Source organism: Anoplolepis gracilipes, chromosome 9 (assembly GCF_047496725.1).
Source record: "Anoplolepis gracilipes chromosome 9, ASM4749672v1, whole genome shotgun sequence".
Lineage (NCBI taxonomy): Eukaryota > Metazoa > Arthropoda > Insecta > Hymenoptera > Formicidae > Anoplolepis > Anoplolepis gracilipes.
Genome location: NC_132978.1, coordinates 1,565,001 through 1,582,639, shown reverse-complemented (window position 1 = coordinate 1,582,639; position 17,639 = coordinate 1,565,001). Strand labels below are relative to the sequence as shown.

At 30.6% G+C, this 17,639-nt stretch overlaps 5 protein-coding genes across 8 annotated transcripts in view; 3 read left to right on the top strand and 2 right to left on the bottom strand.

The window, feature by feature from the left end:
• The window catches only part of Bai (transmembrane emp24 domain-containing protein bai), a 95,531-nt gene that overhangs the window by 72,213 nt on the left and 5,679 nt on the right, over nt 1-17,639 (bottom strand). Inside the window, exon 2 of the mRNA XM_072899137.1 lies at nt 7,717-7,784. Within this exon, the coding sequence (XP_072755238.1) occupies nt 7,717-7,784 (68 nt within the window). The remainder of the gene's footprint in view (nt 1-7,716; nt 7,785-17,639) is intronic.
• On the bottom strand, nt 1,837-5,082 carry LOC140669358 (transmembrane protein 192). Of its 4 annotated transcripts, none has more exons than XM_072899141.1 (4): nt 4,919-5,082; nt 3,533-3,690; nt 3,047-3,443; nt 1,837-2,742 (listed from the first exon to the last, which is right to left on the bottom strand). In XM_072899141.1, the coding sequence occupies exons 2-4, from the start codon at nt 3,635-3,637 to the stop codon at nt 2,498-2,500; spliced, it is 747 nt and encodes a 248-aa protein (XP_072755242.1). In that variant the 5' UTR covers nt 3,638-3,690; nt 4,919-5,082; the 3' UTR covers nt 1,837-2,497. The 4 variants fall into 4 exon arrangements, with proteins under 4 accessions (XP_072755242.1, XP_072755244.1, XP_072755241.1 ...); XM_072899143.1 differs by lacking the exon at nt 4,919-5,082 and adding an exon at nt 4,418-4,549; XM_072899140.1 differs by lacking the exon at nt 4,919-5,082 and adding an exon at nt 4,385-4,541.
• Nucleotides 5,624-7,502, top strand: LOC140669603 (uncharacterized). Its single transcript, XM_072899604.1, has 3 exons — nt 5,624-6,757; nt 6,969-7,188; nt 7,272-7,502. Exons 1-3 carry the CDS (start codon nt 6,492-6,494, stop codon nt 7,500-7,502), a joined length of 717 nt encoding a protein of 238 aa, XP_072755705.1. The 5' UTR covers nt 5,624-6,491.
• LOC140669258 (uncharacterized) lies at nt 8,358-11,694 on the top strand. Its single transcript, XM_072898915.1, has 4 exons — nt 8,358-8,432; nt 9,000-9,631; nt 10,192-10,335; nt 10,659-11,694. The coding sequence occupies exons 1-4, from the start codon at nt 8,358-8,360 to the stop codon at nt 11,554-11,556; spliced, it is 1,749 nt and encodes a 582-aa protein (XP_072755016.1). The 3' UTR covers nt 11,557-11,694.
• Nucleotides 11,852-17,639, top strand: part of LOC140669351 (uncharacterized) — a 7,281-nt gene continuing 1,493 nt past the window's right edge. The window contains exon 1 of the mRNA XM_072899121.1: nt 11,852-13,576. Within this exon, the coding sequence (XP_072755222.1) occupies nt 12,289-13,576 (1,288 nt within the window). The 5' untranslated portion in view covers nt 11,852-12,288. The remainder of the gene's footprint in view (nt 13,577-17,639) is intronic.

Below are 17,639 nucleotides of genomic sequence, written 5' to 3'. Positions count from 1 at the left end.
GTAATTTATATTTTTTTCCCTCAGGTAATATTTAATTTTATCAAAGAAAAATTTTTGAATTTAATTTTGAATATAATTGCCACTCTTGTTAGTAAAAGTGAACGAAAAATCTTTATTAAAAATGTCAAGTTTATCAAAAAATTTTGTATGAGAAATTTGATATGATGCAAGACTAAATATCAACTATAATGTAATGATAATTTTTCTTCTGTAAATATATTATAATTAAAATGTAATCCCTAGAAAGAGAAGTGTATTACAACATAATCCCTATAAAGAGATATATTACAATTAAAATGAAATCCCTGAAAAGGAACGATGAAACGTTGATTCAAGATTAACTAATTTATTATTAGTGCAATTAAATCCGGATACTTCAAGAGGCTTGAGCAGAATCGCTAAAGCCAAAAGAAAAAAAACTCGGAAAAAGTGATATTATTTAATTTTGCCATTTTATTCTTACAATTAATCTTAGGGAGTTTATATAAAATATAAGCTGAACAAGCTTAATGATACTTTACTAATTTTCTACCTATCTTACGTCAGATCGGCATCCAAATGACATAGGTATTATATACTTATATTAGGCATTTATAGACTTATATATACATAAAGAGAGTAAAATAAAAAAACACAAGTGTATAGACTTGTGTTAAATTAAATAATCCTAGTGTAGAGATGTCTATTGTTACGCAGTGGTGCCAGTCAGTAATCAGAACTTTTTTCTGCTTATTGTTAGATTAATTCCTAAGATGTCATATAATGAATCTTTTGCACGATAATATTCAAATGATAAATATTAATTATTCGTTCATATGTCAATTGAGATAAAAATCGCTCACATCCTCGATATGATTGATACAGACATATAGAAAATGATTGAGTCAATTTTTATAAAATTTTAGATCTCCAACATATATATTAAAAAAAAAGAATAAATAAAGAAAACGTCGTACTCATTTTTACAGAAGTTAGGTATGATATAAATATGTAATTGATTACTCCTTGATTTTATGAATAGGTGCACTTATACGCACGCGCGATAAAAGAAATTTCAAGAAAGATATTTTGATCGCTACATCGTTGGCTGGCTCACTGTGGAAATGAAGAAGACAGTCCTAGAATACGTAATAAGGAATAGACAAGAATGATTGTAGCTGCTCAGGCACGTAAAATGCTTTAAAGGAAATTTCGCAAAAAAGTGATACTGCGCGAGGCAATAATTTCTTCAACAAATTCGGGAAGACTGCAAAGTAACGCTGGGTACGAATGTGAAACGAAAAATTTGCGTTATTTTTGCTGCTACGAGATATCCTATATACGATCGTTACTATTACGTTAAGAGAACTGCAGATATTATACATATATATTATTGTCACCATGTAGTTTTTACTCATATTATTATTCGTACGACTGCATGTTAGAGGCGGCTATATGATATATATATATTTATCAAGTTTATAATGAGACGTTGAAAAAATATGTGATTTTAATTTCGCGGGATGCAAAATAAATTACGAGTAAAAAACGTAGTTTAATATAGCGACATTTTTATCGGTTCTGCTTTCTATCGCTGCAATAAAAAAACGACTGCTTTTTGCGATCCAATAAAATGCAATGTATAATATTATATCACGCCGAGTTAATGTTAACGTAATTGAGATTTATATGTAAATTTTGGATGTATTATCGTAACATGTGAGAGATGCGCGCGACAACAGTTGAGTTTTATTAAGGGAAACTGCTGCTTGGCTAATTATTTATAGTCTCATGTTGTGTGTATGCGAAATAATAATGTATGTAAAACGATGGTTGCTACTGGAAAAAATATATATATTTTATTGAGTTGACAATGCATATATATTTGTATTCTTTTTTCACAGCGTTTACTTTTGTCGTTTTTATCGAATGCATAAAATTTTGTCATTGATATGTTAGCAAATAAGACATTATAAGAATATATTTGATATATTCTTATCGACTGCAATAATAGTACGTGTACAAACAACACGTTATATGGTAAGTGTTATAAATTTTTTTTACACTTTATTATCTTGAATCTATTATTTACAGTTAAATCTATGAATAAATATACAATCATATTAAAAAGATGTATGCGCAAAAATAATTAAGTAACACATTCTTTACATAATAGATTAAGATATGTTTTAATATATGTAATACAAAAGAGAAACAAATTGTAACTAATTAGATAAAAATAGAATTGAAAATTCTCTTGCAAGATAATTTTTTTTAGTAAATTTATGTAGCAATATAAGATTTTTTGATATATGGGTGAGAGAGAAAGATACATTATATCTACCTCAAGTATACAATTTCATAATATAATAATTAACACATTATATATTATATCACGGTGTTAGAAAATTAAATTACTGAACAAGGCAATCGACTAATCTAATACTATAACTGTAAATAATTACGAATCTCGTTTATCACTTCATAAGAGTAATATGTGGTTGCACCTTTTTTTATCTTACGGTTCCATTGCTCTGCACTGAGATGCTAATAGCATTATTCTGTGACTAAGCTTTACATTGTGATCTCTCAAATATCTTATCAAGTCCGCCTGTTTTTCTAGCAATTCTTCCAAATTTGTTCCCCTCTGATGATAACCGACTTCCCCCATTCCGGAATAGGAATCCTGCGTAAAGGGTGACATCCATTCGTCGCGAGTAACGTCGGGCAATGGACGTAACTGATTGAATTTCATAACTCTCTCTATACGAAAGAATAAATCGTAATTATATAGAATTGGCAAGAAAGCAGGTATAATACTTTAAATTGTTAGTGTATTAAAGTTCATACTCTGAAAATGCTCTAATGTCTAAATTCTTATAATATCTATTCTTTAAGAGAAATGTTGATAAAAAAAATCTCAAAATTATTTTCAACATTTCCTTTTTTATAATCAAATTCTTTCAATATCTTTTCAAATATATATGAGAATACACAAAGTTTATTTTGCTAATAAACTCTCCCTCTCTTCTGTCTAATTGGATGTCTTTCTTTGTAAGATACTTACTGATATAATTAATATAAGCCGGCACGATTATCACAAGTTCCAAACTAGTTAGAACGAAAATATAGTTAAGCGGCGTGAACCACTCTGACGCCTTGCAGTATCGCTCATAGTCGACTTTGTGTGTGTGATGTAAAATCACAGCAAGTAGCAAATAACATGTATTCCACAACGATGTAATGAAAAGGGGCGTTCTTATAAGTCGATATGTTATTTGGTAGAAATCTAAATATCCATCAATACGCAACTTATGATGCCTCGCTTTGACAACATGGTCCGTCATCATGACTATCAGCCAATAGGCACAGTGTAAATATAAGTATATAAAATATGTGTCACATTTGCTTTGCTCTTCTGGCCAGACAGACACAAATACAATCCCAGTAATTTCCAATGAAACCTATGATACAAAAATACTCAAATATATATATAATCCAGCTATTAAATATTTAACAAAATCTAAAGAGACACAGTAAGCGAGATACCTACTCCGAGCAAAAGTGATATGGATACAAGTGGCACGGTATTCAATTGCTGAAAAGTGTCCTCTTCTTGAGAGCTTAAGATTGGTTGGAAAGACTGTTCTTCTTCCATTTTAAGTTTGATATAAGAATACGCATGGAATATTATATATCCCACACAGATTGCTATAATAGTTTAAACCTAATAAACTTTTTCTCTTTTAAACAAGTATCATATCGGTTAAAAAATGTTAATGTAATGTAAAAATAAAATTATACATAAACACTAACAATAACTACTAATATTTATGAATATAGTTAATATCTTTATAAGTAAGAAATTGTCTATGTTTATAGAATTGTAATATTCTGTAAAACAAATAAACTTTCCAATATATTTACAGGATGTAAAAGTACTAGAAAGTACTAATGTCGATAATAACCTTTACTTGTGTAAACATTTTCAAGTGTATCACTTTGAATTTGACTATCATACAAGTATTAAAAGTCCCAAAAGCATTAAAATAAAAGGAAAATTAAAATAAACATTTGTACTTGAGAAAATAAGTTAAATTGTTGAAAGATTTTTTCACCAAGATATTTTTCTTTGTGTTATTCTTCTCTTGCTAATGTATTCTAAGCAAATCAGTGTGCAATTTCAAATGAAATAATGTTAGAATATAACTAATTGACAAAATATGATATTTACATCATATATATGTATATACGTAAAAAATGACAAGTGCGTTTCCAACCAAAATACTATTTGTCACTAATCGCGATTGACATAAACAATTTCAATGATCACGATTAAATTCACTATAAAAAGGGACTGTCTAATCGAATTTAGCATCGATACGACAGTTTGTTGTGTACATACAATGCCATACGAAATGAGATTCCAATGTCTTACAATTTATATGGAGAAATAAATCACACTAAATACGCAGCAACGTAAACAGCACTCGCTTATATATTTTACCGCAGTAAAGAATATTTATACTTTTGGTGCCCAATAAGGAAAAAGAAATATCAAAGGAAATAATATTAAAATTTGTATCAACTAATTACAAATAAATAAAAATAATAATATAGTGCAAGTATATTAATTAGAGTATAACCGTTAGCGTAAAATATATTAATTAATAACCGTGTCTCACAATTCACAATAAACACATTTTATAACGCGCCTAAGTACGAGTCTGCTAAAACACCACGTGATCGATATCATATAGATTAGGTTAGGGTTGAGTTCTCAACTGGTATGGCAGTCTCCATGTGAATTAAAACCTGGTTAGGTTAGGTTGTTGGATTATGTTTACATTCGCGACGTCAAGTTGACGACTGACGATGGGTTCCCGAGAAACTCACGTATCTTATCGATTGTATAACCTAACACAGTGTTACTACTTACATTGCCGGAAGTATTGGAGACCTGACCATAAAGCTGATCATGCCACACGATCTTATCAAACACTGGGACCTTTTCTCTCGTCTGTCGAGTAACGCCATACTTCGTTTCGAGTGTAGTATTTACGGCGTCGTTCACTCGAGCAGTGGCTGTCAATCACTAGGACCTTGCCACTTGTGCCACAAATGTCATAGCATAAGAAAATATAAAATATATGCTACACAAATCTTAACAAGAGCTTATTTCAATGTCATATTTATATTCGTTATTTATGAAAATAAAAATGCTATAATTTTTTTTTCTTATCCATAGCAAAAATTTTTTATTCGCTGACATTATGACAGTTTTCTTAATTCTTGAAAATATGCAGAGCACAAAAATATATTTTTCTCATCAGCATCATTAATTTTTTTTAAACAAATTCATAATTATATTTTAATAAAAATGTTAATGAAATAGCAAAAACTGATTTTTATTCTTTTCAGGGAGAAATATTAAAGAGATGATCTGTTCAAAATAATAAAAATGATAAAATAATAAAATAAGCATATCGACGTTATTATTGCAAAGTAACGTTTTTTATTTTATTAAATTAGAATTTTTATTAGTTTCTTGTTCTTTTAAAACAGAAAGAGAGAGATGAAAAAAAATGAAAACAATTGTAAAAATTTTTTAAATGATTAAAAAGAAAATAATGCAAAGATAACGAAACAATGATTTTATTTAGTTTGTTTGCCATAAATATGTTTCAGTACACGTTCTCGATATATGTTCTACATACGTATAGATAGAGATTTATCAGATCGCTGTTGCAAAAATATACACAGGAAACAGCGAGTAATGATTCGCACAGTCTTGACATCAACCATATATTTCAATTTCTGATAATCTGACGAATACGTTGTAAAAAATATCGATAAAATCGCTAAATATTTATTGATATATCGAATTAATGAGTTTTATTATTCATGTCGATGATGTTTTATTTCACCCGTTAGTTACCGGAGAAAGCGGGCAAAACCAATAAAATCATTAAACTTCATCCAGAAAACGATAATAAACCAGACAGATTCCAGACATAACACAAAAATACTACACAATATGCAATATTATGAATATAAAATTACTGCGTCTAAACACATGTTATCTTATAATAACAAGAAATGTATAAATTTATCATATCACTCGTTTCGGAGTAATAACTGTGTAATAATTAGTCATCTTTTGTAGAAAAAGAATATTATTATTATTACATTAACTATTCGCACTAATCTTTAATTGCATATTTATTAAATTACATTTAAGAAAATTTTAAAATATAATTTATATTTTTTTGAAAGGAAACAATAAAAGTGAGATTTATATAAAATTATATGACTGGGAATTAACTATCGCTCTCGTTATGAATAACAGATAATTTCAAATTGCAAAATCGACGAGCAAAATCTTACGATCGGTGTGGCTAAAAGAACAAATAACGATCCACGAGAAAAGATCCACAACCTATATACAAGCACATTTTTAGGTCAACGTGTATCTCTCTAAATTCCCAGTTCTTTTTTCACATAACGTAAACATGCCGAAACGATCGATCTATTTACAACCACCAGATAATCCTTACCGAAGAATCCAACGCGATCTCGAATTTCTATGTAATTACTGGGATCGATTGCTCGCCACGAATCAAAACTGTGATATACGCCTGCCGGAATTATTGCGCGCTAATCACTTAATGAGACATTTATCCTCTCTGCCCTTGAATCACAGATTACGAGTCAACGTGAACTTCACCATTCTTGATGACAGCGATCGCTTGGAACCGCAAGATATATATACTGAAATGTATCAGTTGTAATTCACACATTCCTTCCTCTGATACTTGTTTCTAAAGAAAAATTATTTTTTTCCTCGAAAAGATAGAATACAGAAAATATCTTAATAAAATCGAAAAAATGATTGCAGTATTTCAAACAAAAACACTTTTTATTTATAGCTTTTCTTTCAATTTTCATATCATTGAATGACTTGATAATGTAAATTTTTATTTGTGCAGGAATAATGTGTCGCCTTTTTGTACCGAATCTCGTAACGGATTCTGTCGATCGCCTTGCCACGCTAATATGACTAGATATAATAATTTACTTAGGAATTACATAAGACAAATGAACGAAAATTACGCGGCAATCGAAAGAGAATTAATAAGAGCCAGAATATCAACGTCCCTCGTTGAACGCGATAGATTCATGGGATGCCAGAATGCATTTTACAATCAGGTTCGATTTTGCACCTAATTCGAGATTATTTCAATCAGAACTCTTACCATTTTCAATTTATTTTACTATGATTTTCGATATAGCGTGCAACGACATATAATTGGAATAAGTTTCCTGTTGGTAATCAAACATGTTCCACGAGGATTCCCTCGGAGATACGAGAAAAATACGTTAATTCGCAGAAAAATAATAATCGCCCAGCTTGTGCATCATTTCAGCACGAATGTTGCTTTGCTGACAAAAACCCTGGCTGTTCAGTGAATCAGCAACCAGCAAGACAGAAAGAAAATTCGCCCAAGGTAATCAATCAATAATAAGAAACGTTATGATTTCGCTTGCTTCTTTATATTACTGTACTAATAATAATAATTGCATAAATCTGTATGCGTAATATTTTGAGTTTTTCATATTCGTATATGTCATAAACCTCTTTCTACATTTGTAAAATTGTGATTAAGAATTGCGATTTAATAAAAAATTCAATAAAAGCGGAAAAGTTAATAATTTTTCAGAGATTTAATAACTTACCAAGAACGACTGAACAACTTAGTTTCCAAAATCCTCCGCTTGCTCCTTCCTGCGTAACCGTAAAGAACCTGCAACCAAACAACAACGTTTGTTAATTAAATTTGTCTTGATTAAATTGTTTTAAGTTTCAACGATATAATACAAGTATATATCTTTAAGTGCAGTTTCAACAAATGAAAGATAAGTTACTTCCATTTTCTGAGCTTACATAACTTTTGCTGTGCACTTATACAACTGTTATGATAAACGACAAATTGATATTGACAGTTGCATAACTGAAATCGATAGTAAACGTAATTCTGATTCCATCTGCTAATGCAACATCTCAAACCTGTGAAAATCGAATCTCGCGAAGAAATAGATAAACTGCACTTTGGTATATTTGTGTCCCGTCAATATTTTTTCAATGTTTCCCTTTCTTAATGTATTGCCGACTCATATTATGTGAATCACAAGCTGCAATGTAATAGAACTCGTATCTCTACGATTTCTATGATTTAAAATTAATTTGTTTTAGCTGCAATCAAATTATCCGGACTATTGTGTTCTGAATGTCATGTTTATGAATGCAACAACGTTATATGTTATTTCCGGGAACGTTTAGTTTCACAGACGCTGCACAGATAAATATTAAGTAAACTATGGCAATTTTTTTGCCAGCAGACCAACGTGCTAACATTCTCAAAATAGCGACTAGCAAACAAAATAATCGACTCGTAAAATGTCCGACTATGTCTACTATTGTTCCAATTTCAAAATGCAGCAGCATTTTATCAGTTATATAGAGTCCCGTTAAAAAGTATAAATTTTTCACTATACAAATTGTATTTATACAAAAACAAAAGATTCTTTTTTTTATTGTAGAAAAAATATTCAGTAATTGTATACATTTTTTTTATGATAAGTTTCTTTCACTCGAAATAACTATCGCTACATCAATAACAAGTACGATCAATCTTCGTTTATTTCAACAATCCATCTTTCTTTATTTATTCACAGAGCTATCCTTTCATCATATTTAGATATATAAATTGATGTTATTTATGACATCAATTTATATATCTAAATATGAGTGAAGATGAGTGAGTTTATGACACAGCGTTTCTTTCATATTTATTTAGAGATATCTTCATCGCTTTTTAAATTTTCAAATTCTGCCATAAAGTGTCTATAGAGTTCACATTTCAAAGAGTAAAAAATTTTTTTAAAAGTTATAAAATTACCCATCTGCCATACAGTAATTTTAGTTTGTGATAACATCCGGCGGATTAAACATTGTCCAGGTTCTGCAGAACTGCGTCAGGACTGCGTTGGGCCGAAACGACAACGCAGTGATAAAACGGCACAGCTCGAAACAGTCGATGGAAGAGTGCCAGAGCGTCGGTAAAATTATTAATGATAGAGAGAAAGCTTCACATTCAACAGAATCGACGATCGTCAAACCCAACGACGATGGCGTTACAATAAATAAAAACGATAAACGATCGATCGATCCACAACCGAACAACTATCAGAAAAATGCCCTGCCAGAGTCAAGCGTCGCGACAGAAAATCAAAATCGACAAGGACGCGGTAGTAAACGTAAACTGGACGATTTAGAATTAGAAGATCGATCGACAACGACCAAACTCAATCTAGAAACTAGCAGTCAATGGAATCAATGGAAAATGACCGAAGGGATTAAGCCATGCACAAAAAATGCACCGATTCTAGAAAAGACTACCAGAAACAGAATCAGAAACGGCAGAATGATGACGATGGAAGGAAGAGCGAAAAGACTTACATCCTCGCCGAAATATGCAAGTTTCCTGAGAATGTTTCACAAGGAAGAAGTGAACGAACTTCGTGGTAATTCCTCGTCTCGAAGAGATGACGGGGAAAAATTGCAACGTGGAAGAGGACTTTCTATGCAGAGGTATAATCCTCTAATATATTATGGAATATAATGCAGTGAGAAGAAGAAAAAGATTTTAAAAAGTTCTAAGAATTGAAAGATATTCTTATACTATTTTATTATTGAAAATTATTAGCGATTATTGAAAACTGTGAGAAAACTTTCAAAATTATTAACGTATGTATAGTCTTATAATATATACAATAATTCATAAAATTAAGAGATCAAATCTTTAAAAATTTTTTAAGTTAGAAAGACATATTTATAAATATATGTATATATTTTTAAAATTTGTATATATATATATATATATATATATTTTTTTTTTATTTAAAAAATTATTTAAATTTTAAATATTTTCTTAAATTTGGAAAAGTATTATATTTTAGAAATATATTATATTTTTCTCTCGTTTTTAAAAAAATAGAAAAGCTACAAAAATTTGTTTTTTTTGCCTGATCTCATTTTTTTTTTATTACATTTAAACTTTATAGAATTTTTTAAATTTATTAAATTATTTTTATGTGTGATTGTAAATAAATCAGAAATTGTTTCTTAAACTTATATAATCCTATTTCCAGAACTGGGTACGATGCTAATCGGCCAATTGAAAGAAGAACGCCGACCCCAAGAAGCGCAGTGCACACGACGTACAATCCCATAATGCGTTCATCAGCCACTGATCCTATTTTAGATTCCAGCGATTTTACAATACAACTCTTGAGGTATTTAAAATGTTTTTATTTTCCATTCATTTTACTTTTTATTCTATTTTTTGTAAGATTATAATTATATATTTGTGTCAAATGTTATTAATGATGAAAGAATGTGAGAATATATATGTGTGAATAATAAAAATATATAATATATAAAAAATTATTTTAAATTTTACATGACATACAGTATAAGATTTTGCAAGAAAAAAATATAAAGCCGTTTTTAAAATAAATAAATAAAGTAAGAATAATTAAGAATAATTATATATTATATATTTTGTAAATATCTTTTGAAAATTTCATTTATGATAAATGATTAATTATTTACACAGGCTAGCCATTTTATTGCATACACCTACATTGATGCCGGCATTGAATTCGTTGATCGCGCAACAGAATCAACAGACGCCCATATCATCTTCTTCCTTCGAAAGATCCAATAATTTATTAACACAATTCTTCCAACTGCTCAACGAACAACAGTCCATTTCTAATTTGCCGTTCGTTTCACTCGAATCGGAGAGAGTGTCCCCAACTTTGTCCATGAAAACGAATACTGAAAATTCACAGACACATTCCGAACAGAAGGAGGAGGATACCTCAACCACTACAAAAGGATCTGCTTTTTCTTTGAAGCCAGAATCTTCTTCCGCCGGGACGAGCAGGTGGAACTCGAACAATCACGTACAGCAGAAGGAAAAAGATCGAGAATGGCAACTGACGTCGATGCTAACCGATTCTAATGTAAGATTGAACGGAAACATATTCGCGATGAACGACTTCCAGAAGTTTGAAAAATTCCTAAAGACTGAGAAGAAACATTCGGAAAATATTCGATCTTTATCCATGAGAAACAAGAACGAAATCATCAGGAAGGAATATTTTCGGACTTGGCTGCATCGATTACTGCAGCAACTTAACTCAGCGAGTAATAATTTATCCGCAAACAATCAAAAGGTAAAATCTTTCGAAGGACCTTCAGGAAATACAGATGAATCTTCTTTAAAAAAGGTAGAAGGAAATACGAACCGTTGGATAGTTGAAAAGTCGCCGAATTCCTTGAAAGACGATGGGAATATCTTTACTGAATATGAAGAAGAGGATTCCGATGATCAGAAATTGTTTACTTCAAGTACAAACTCTACAAGTACAAATTCTTCGAGATCGTTGCAGCTTAAACAGAGCGATGCGAGAAAGGCAGAATCGCGAAATGAAAATTTGCAAGATTAATGCAACTTTTGGCAATAAACAAACATGTGGAATGAAAAATTGGCAGAATAATAAAAATATACTCAAAATGCTGTCTTCGATATCGAAACGAATGACAGTGGGCACTCGTAAAAGAAGCTCCTACAAGTCACTCGAGAAACGATAAACCCTTGGCAGGACATGGGGTAAATTCGAACCATGCGGCAGGTTCGTGAGGACGCTTGCGCGTGTGGGCGAACACGTGGACGTAAACGTCGCAAGTCGAACTTTTCCGCAGCGCGCCGGACGCCGGGAGCTTGCAGTCGCACGTATCATCGCTACCGGAACGTTTCCTCTCGGTGAATTCTTCGTCTCTCTTTCGCGTTCACCCCTCTATGTATTTATGTGTGTCTGTGGGTGTTTAAAACAACAAACATTTTGTGACGTCAAACCATTTACGCGTGCCAGAAACGAAAAGAACGCTAAAATAAACGAAAGATAACAAATTCGTTTTCTTGTATACAACCACGAATGACAGATGATAAAAAACTCCAAAAATCGTTGAAAGACGCCGTTTTTCTTGTATGCGAATAATTCACTGAAAAATCCTGTTGAAAAATTTTAACAAGAAAATTTCACCGCGATGAGGTGCGAAGAGAAGAAAGTTTTTTTTCTAGAATGCGAAAGAACGCAGAGTTATGACTAATAAAATCAAAAAAACATTTAAAATTTTCGCATTGACACTCTGAAGAGGTTAATCACGCGCGAAGTGAGATGAGCAAGGTGGAGAGTAGCGGTGAGGCAAAGCCGCAGGACGCACCGGATGTCCAGGCGGATGTGTCAAAAGACACAAATGCGGAGATTTACGAAAATCGCGGGACTAAAAAAATCATCCGCGTAGTCACCGTGATGGCCTATCTATTCTCGGTGAGTTTCGTAGGTATCCTCTTAAGTGCCTATTACATATTTTTATGGGAGCCACCAAATCCGAGATTGATAGAACGAGGAAGATTGCGGGCGGATCCGCAGTTGCAGTTCTTGATTGCCGCGATGCCGTCAGAAAAAACAGATTTGAGGGAGAAAGAGAACTTCTTGCTGGCAACTGAAATAAATCGCGCGTACAAACCTCTTTTAAGTCGCATGACGTACGATGGAGATGATTCCAACGTCAATTCTCAAGACGAGAAACGGAAAAGAACGCTGAACGCGATGTTACTGAAACTGAGACACTCTCTTATGGAAACTCATGCTCAGAATCGAAATCTATCAAAACATGAAATAACGATTTCCAACGTATACGATAATTCATCTATCAAAGTAGAAAAGATGCTCAATTCGACAAAGATCATGGAAAATTCGATGTCGAGTGAATTGCATAAAAACATTACCAAAGAAAAGACTCGAAATAATAATATTGATCTGCCTCCAAAATTTATGGATCCTGTAAATATGCTGGACATTGAAAATACGTGGACATCAAAAGCAACTGAAAGTAAAACTAAACAAGAACATTTCAATGGAAAATCTGTTATCGACGCCAATCTGATTATCGATCACGAAAAAGAAAATCGTAATTACAAAAAGAAACATAATGTCACTAAACAGTATCCTGTTCGTAAATCTAACATTTCAAAAATAAATGATAGTAATCATCACGCTTTTGAACACAATAATTCTTTCAAAGCGGAAATAAATTTTTCAAAGATTGATATTCTTGACAATATAAAAGAATTGATAAAACAAGATGAGAATGATAATCGCCAGTTGATCAATAGCAATCGAAAAAACGACTCAAACAATGTACACACAATCGCTGCATCGAAAGAATACGCAGACGATCTTACGAAGCGTCTTCTGTCTATAAATGTCAGCATTAATAGTTTAAATTTCCGGCGAAATTATTCCAACAACAATGAATATCCCTCGAGTAACCACATCAAAGAAATGAGGCGCAATGAAGTATCAACCATCTCGTCATCTCACGACTCGGAATATATCCATAACAATCCGGAATTCAATCAGCCATCGGATGAACCGACTGTTGTAACGAGAAATTCCGAAGGTGAGAGAATTCGCGTGGATTTATCAACTTTTCTTATGGCATCGGGATAAACACGTCAGGATAAAGACGTGCCTGTGTGATTAAACAACGAGTGGTACGTCACTCGTGATTTTCCTCAGATTACCAGATTCATGATGTTTCTCTGCTTGTTCATGGATCATCAGGCGAATGGTTCCACTTTCAATAGCAATAAATGTACTTTAAGATTAAATTGACAAATATATAAATAAAAATATAAATAGAATTTTAAATTATCGATCCGTATTTATATTATTTATTTATATTACAATCTATTAAATTTGAAATTTGATAGACGAACGATTATACGAATTAATGCTCTTGCATCTACTGAGAACGCAATAATACTATAAAATAATAATAATAATATAAATATATTTGAAGAAATATTAATAATAGAGATCGATTAAGTCTGTGGGACTTCGAACATTTTGCAAGAGCATCTATTGCTTTATATTCTCGCTATTCTCTTAATTAAATTATTACTGTTGTTCAATAATTATTCGTATAAATTATACTTTTATCACATTTATAGTATACATAATTTAATATTGATTGCATTGCAATACATGACAATATACGTATAAATAAAATATACATTAATATAAATATAAATGAAACATTTAAAAAATTTATACTTAAATAAAGTTAAAAAGATTTTGCTTTTTATAACGCAAATTAAATTTGTTTAATTGAAAAGAAAATAATAATGAGAGTATATATATTCCATCGGAAAAGTAATTTCTCGACTAGAAAAAAAAGAAATATTCTGTACATAACGGATGGAAAACAATGATTAAAGCCTTAGAAATAAGTCGATGGATCGGTATACGAAGATTTTCCGCGTTGTCATTATGTAATAAGTGAAACAGGGTCAGGTCGATCTATTATATGGTTTCTTTGACGTTACATCACGCTCAAGATTCGATAATTCTTGAATATCATTAACCCTAAATATTGTAGTCCTCAAATGACTGTCATGATAACTGTTAATTTATTATATTTTCACGAAAAAGCTAATAAAACAAAAGTTTGAGAATAATCCATTTAAATTTAAGACGTTAGTGTTGAGTATTATAAAAAATAGGTATAAGCTGTTGGCTATTATAAAAACAATTTTGATCTAAAAATAAATTCTATTCAATAAATATAAATAAAATATTTGTAATTATCGATAAATAAGAGATAATATATATTATAATCAGATTCTGTTAAATTATATAGAAGGTTTTCTACAAACTATTGAAAGAAATATCTGCTCTAAAATATTAAATTAAAAGACTCGTTAAACTCCCATTTAAAATTAAATCGACGGTATCTTATAAACAAAATTTAAAATTCTTTAAATTTTTATTTATTATATATATGTGTATATATAATTCACAATAAATCATGTTAATAGATAATTTTATGTGCATTAAAATAAAAGACTTTTCGTGAGTTAAGTTAAATCCTGAAAATATAAATATAAATTAAAAAATTTAAAGAATTTTTAATTTTGTTTATAAGAAACCGTCCATTTAATTTTAAATGAGGACTCCACAAGCCTTTTTATTTAATATTTTACGAAGACAGATATTTCTTTCGATAAATTATGAAAAACACTCTATATATAATTTAACAGAATCTGGCTATAATTTTCCTCCAAAATCTTTAGTCTTTCTCAAGGTCCGCGCCTTTTCTTGGTTATACAAAACTTATACCAAGGGATCGCATAGTACACCTTGTTTACCAAAGAAAAGATCGAGGAGCTACGTTATGACGTTCTATTGAAACAAAGGAGTGGCATTTTTTATAGGATAAGTAAAGCGATAAAGTTGCGTCGATCCATTCTTAAAACGAAATTGCTTAGCAGTTCAAGACGCTTAATGTCCTTATTTAAGTCTAGTTATATTTAATCCCCTTTTGATTATACTATATCTCACTGATAAAATATTCGGTTTTCCTAATTTTCATTCGTTTTTTCAAAACAATCTCTTTGATCAACAAACTTAAAAAAAATTCTTCTATGATATATAAGTCATCAGAACTTTGCATACTTTCTGTAATACTGCTAAAAAAAATAATTGTATTCTCCATTGTGTCATTTTACTTATAAAATTCAAAATAGAAAAAGGAATCCAGATTCCTGTACATGAGACGGAATTAGAGATATAATACAAATAAATTGCTACGAACATTACAGAAAACTAACAAATTAAATAGAAATTAGATATCTGTTAAAAAAAATCTCGATTATATTTATATAGAAACATAAACATATTTATAGTTCAAAAAACAATAATTGGAAATTGACGTAGATCAATAATATATAAATCAATTTAATTAAATATCGTTTCTTAAGATTATCTCACAATCAGTGCATGTAAACACGAAATTTTTTAAAAAGTCGATAATACTCAGAAAAACATGCATTCATTCAAAGAAGCAACATCTGCAATGATATAATTTTTTTACGCATCAATAAACTCTCACTTTTAATAGTTATATTTCTTAGAATTTGTAAAAGAATCTTGAAGATTAAAATGTCAGTGAGTAGAAGATATTCGAGAATAATGATACTTATAAAACATGAAAAATATAAATATTTCGCATTTCAATCTGGGAACAACTTGACTATATTTCTATACTATATATTTTTATATAAAATTATCAATTCTTATATTATAGATATAGTAGATATCATTTCTTTTCTGTTGTTTTAAATTTTGTTTATAAAATGAAATAGACGGTGTCTATTTCATTTTAAATGGGAGTTTAACAAGTTTTTTAATTAAATATTTTAGAGAAGATATTTCTTTCAATAATTTGTAGAAAACCTTCTATATAATTTAACAGAGTCTGATTATAATATATATTATCTCTTATTTATCGACAATTACAAATCATAACAATTTTTTCTAATAATTTTCCCTTTTGAGGAAAATGTTATTGTGTGAATATAATCGATAATATATTTAATTTCGGAAATTAAAATCGTTGATATAAATTGACATTTAAACTAATATTTTTAGATATAAAAGCTATAACAAAATATAATAAATCAGGGTAAATCTTGATGCAAGTGTAATGGCCTCGTGTATCCTCTCGAGTTTGTCAGCCCCGAGCACTGGTATGAGAGACGAAAAGCTCTCGTTGGGTCAAGGTTCTGGAGCTTGCGCACTGAATGCCGCTTTTCCGTGTACATATTCGTAGTGGTGCATTTTTTATATTCACGACACATACTGTGAGATACGGCTGTATCCACGAGAACCAACGCGCAGAAATAGCCAGCGGAAAACGTGCGTGTTTAGTTGCGTGGAGAAGACGGGTGAGCTCTCGTGGTCTATCGATTTAGAGCGTGCGAGTCGACCTTTTCCACAACATTCTGGAGCTTGCAGATAAAACTCGTTTCAGGAAGAAACCACGCCCTATTGCATCTTTAGAACAGCTCTTATTCGTGATGTAATCAAAGAATATTCAAAACAACTGATGTTTTATACCGGAGTTTGGAACAACGAGAGAATAGATTGAAAAAAAGTATGCGCAAATAAAATGCATTGAAAATAAATGTGCAATTTAGTGATGTGTTTAACGTTAAGGTATGTTCACTCGTGATTCAAATATCGCAGAAAAGAAAATTACCGAATTTGAGAATATAACTATATTACTTTGTCTATACATAATATCATTTTTTGAAAATATATTTGTTAAAAAATTTCAAAATTTACGAAACAATGTAAGAGAATTAATTTCTAACGGTTGAATTAAAATTATCCATTTCCTCATGCAAGGATAAATTCGTTCGAGCTAACAGGTGGATGTAATAATTAACAGATAATCAATAAAAGTCTTGTATGAAAACGTTTTAAGATTTCGATATAAATTCCCCAAAAGAATATGTGTTTTGTCGCTAAACTATTAGCTAAACTATTCCAGTGCTTTAAATTAGCGTCAGATAATTTATTATAAGCTTACTTTTTAGCGTAGAGAGAAAGAGAGAGAGTCTGCTCCTGGCCATACAATATCTCTCGAAATCATAAGTCTAAGTTTAAAATATAATTGT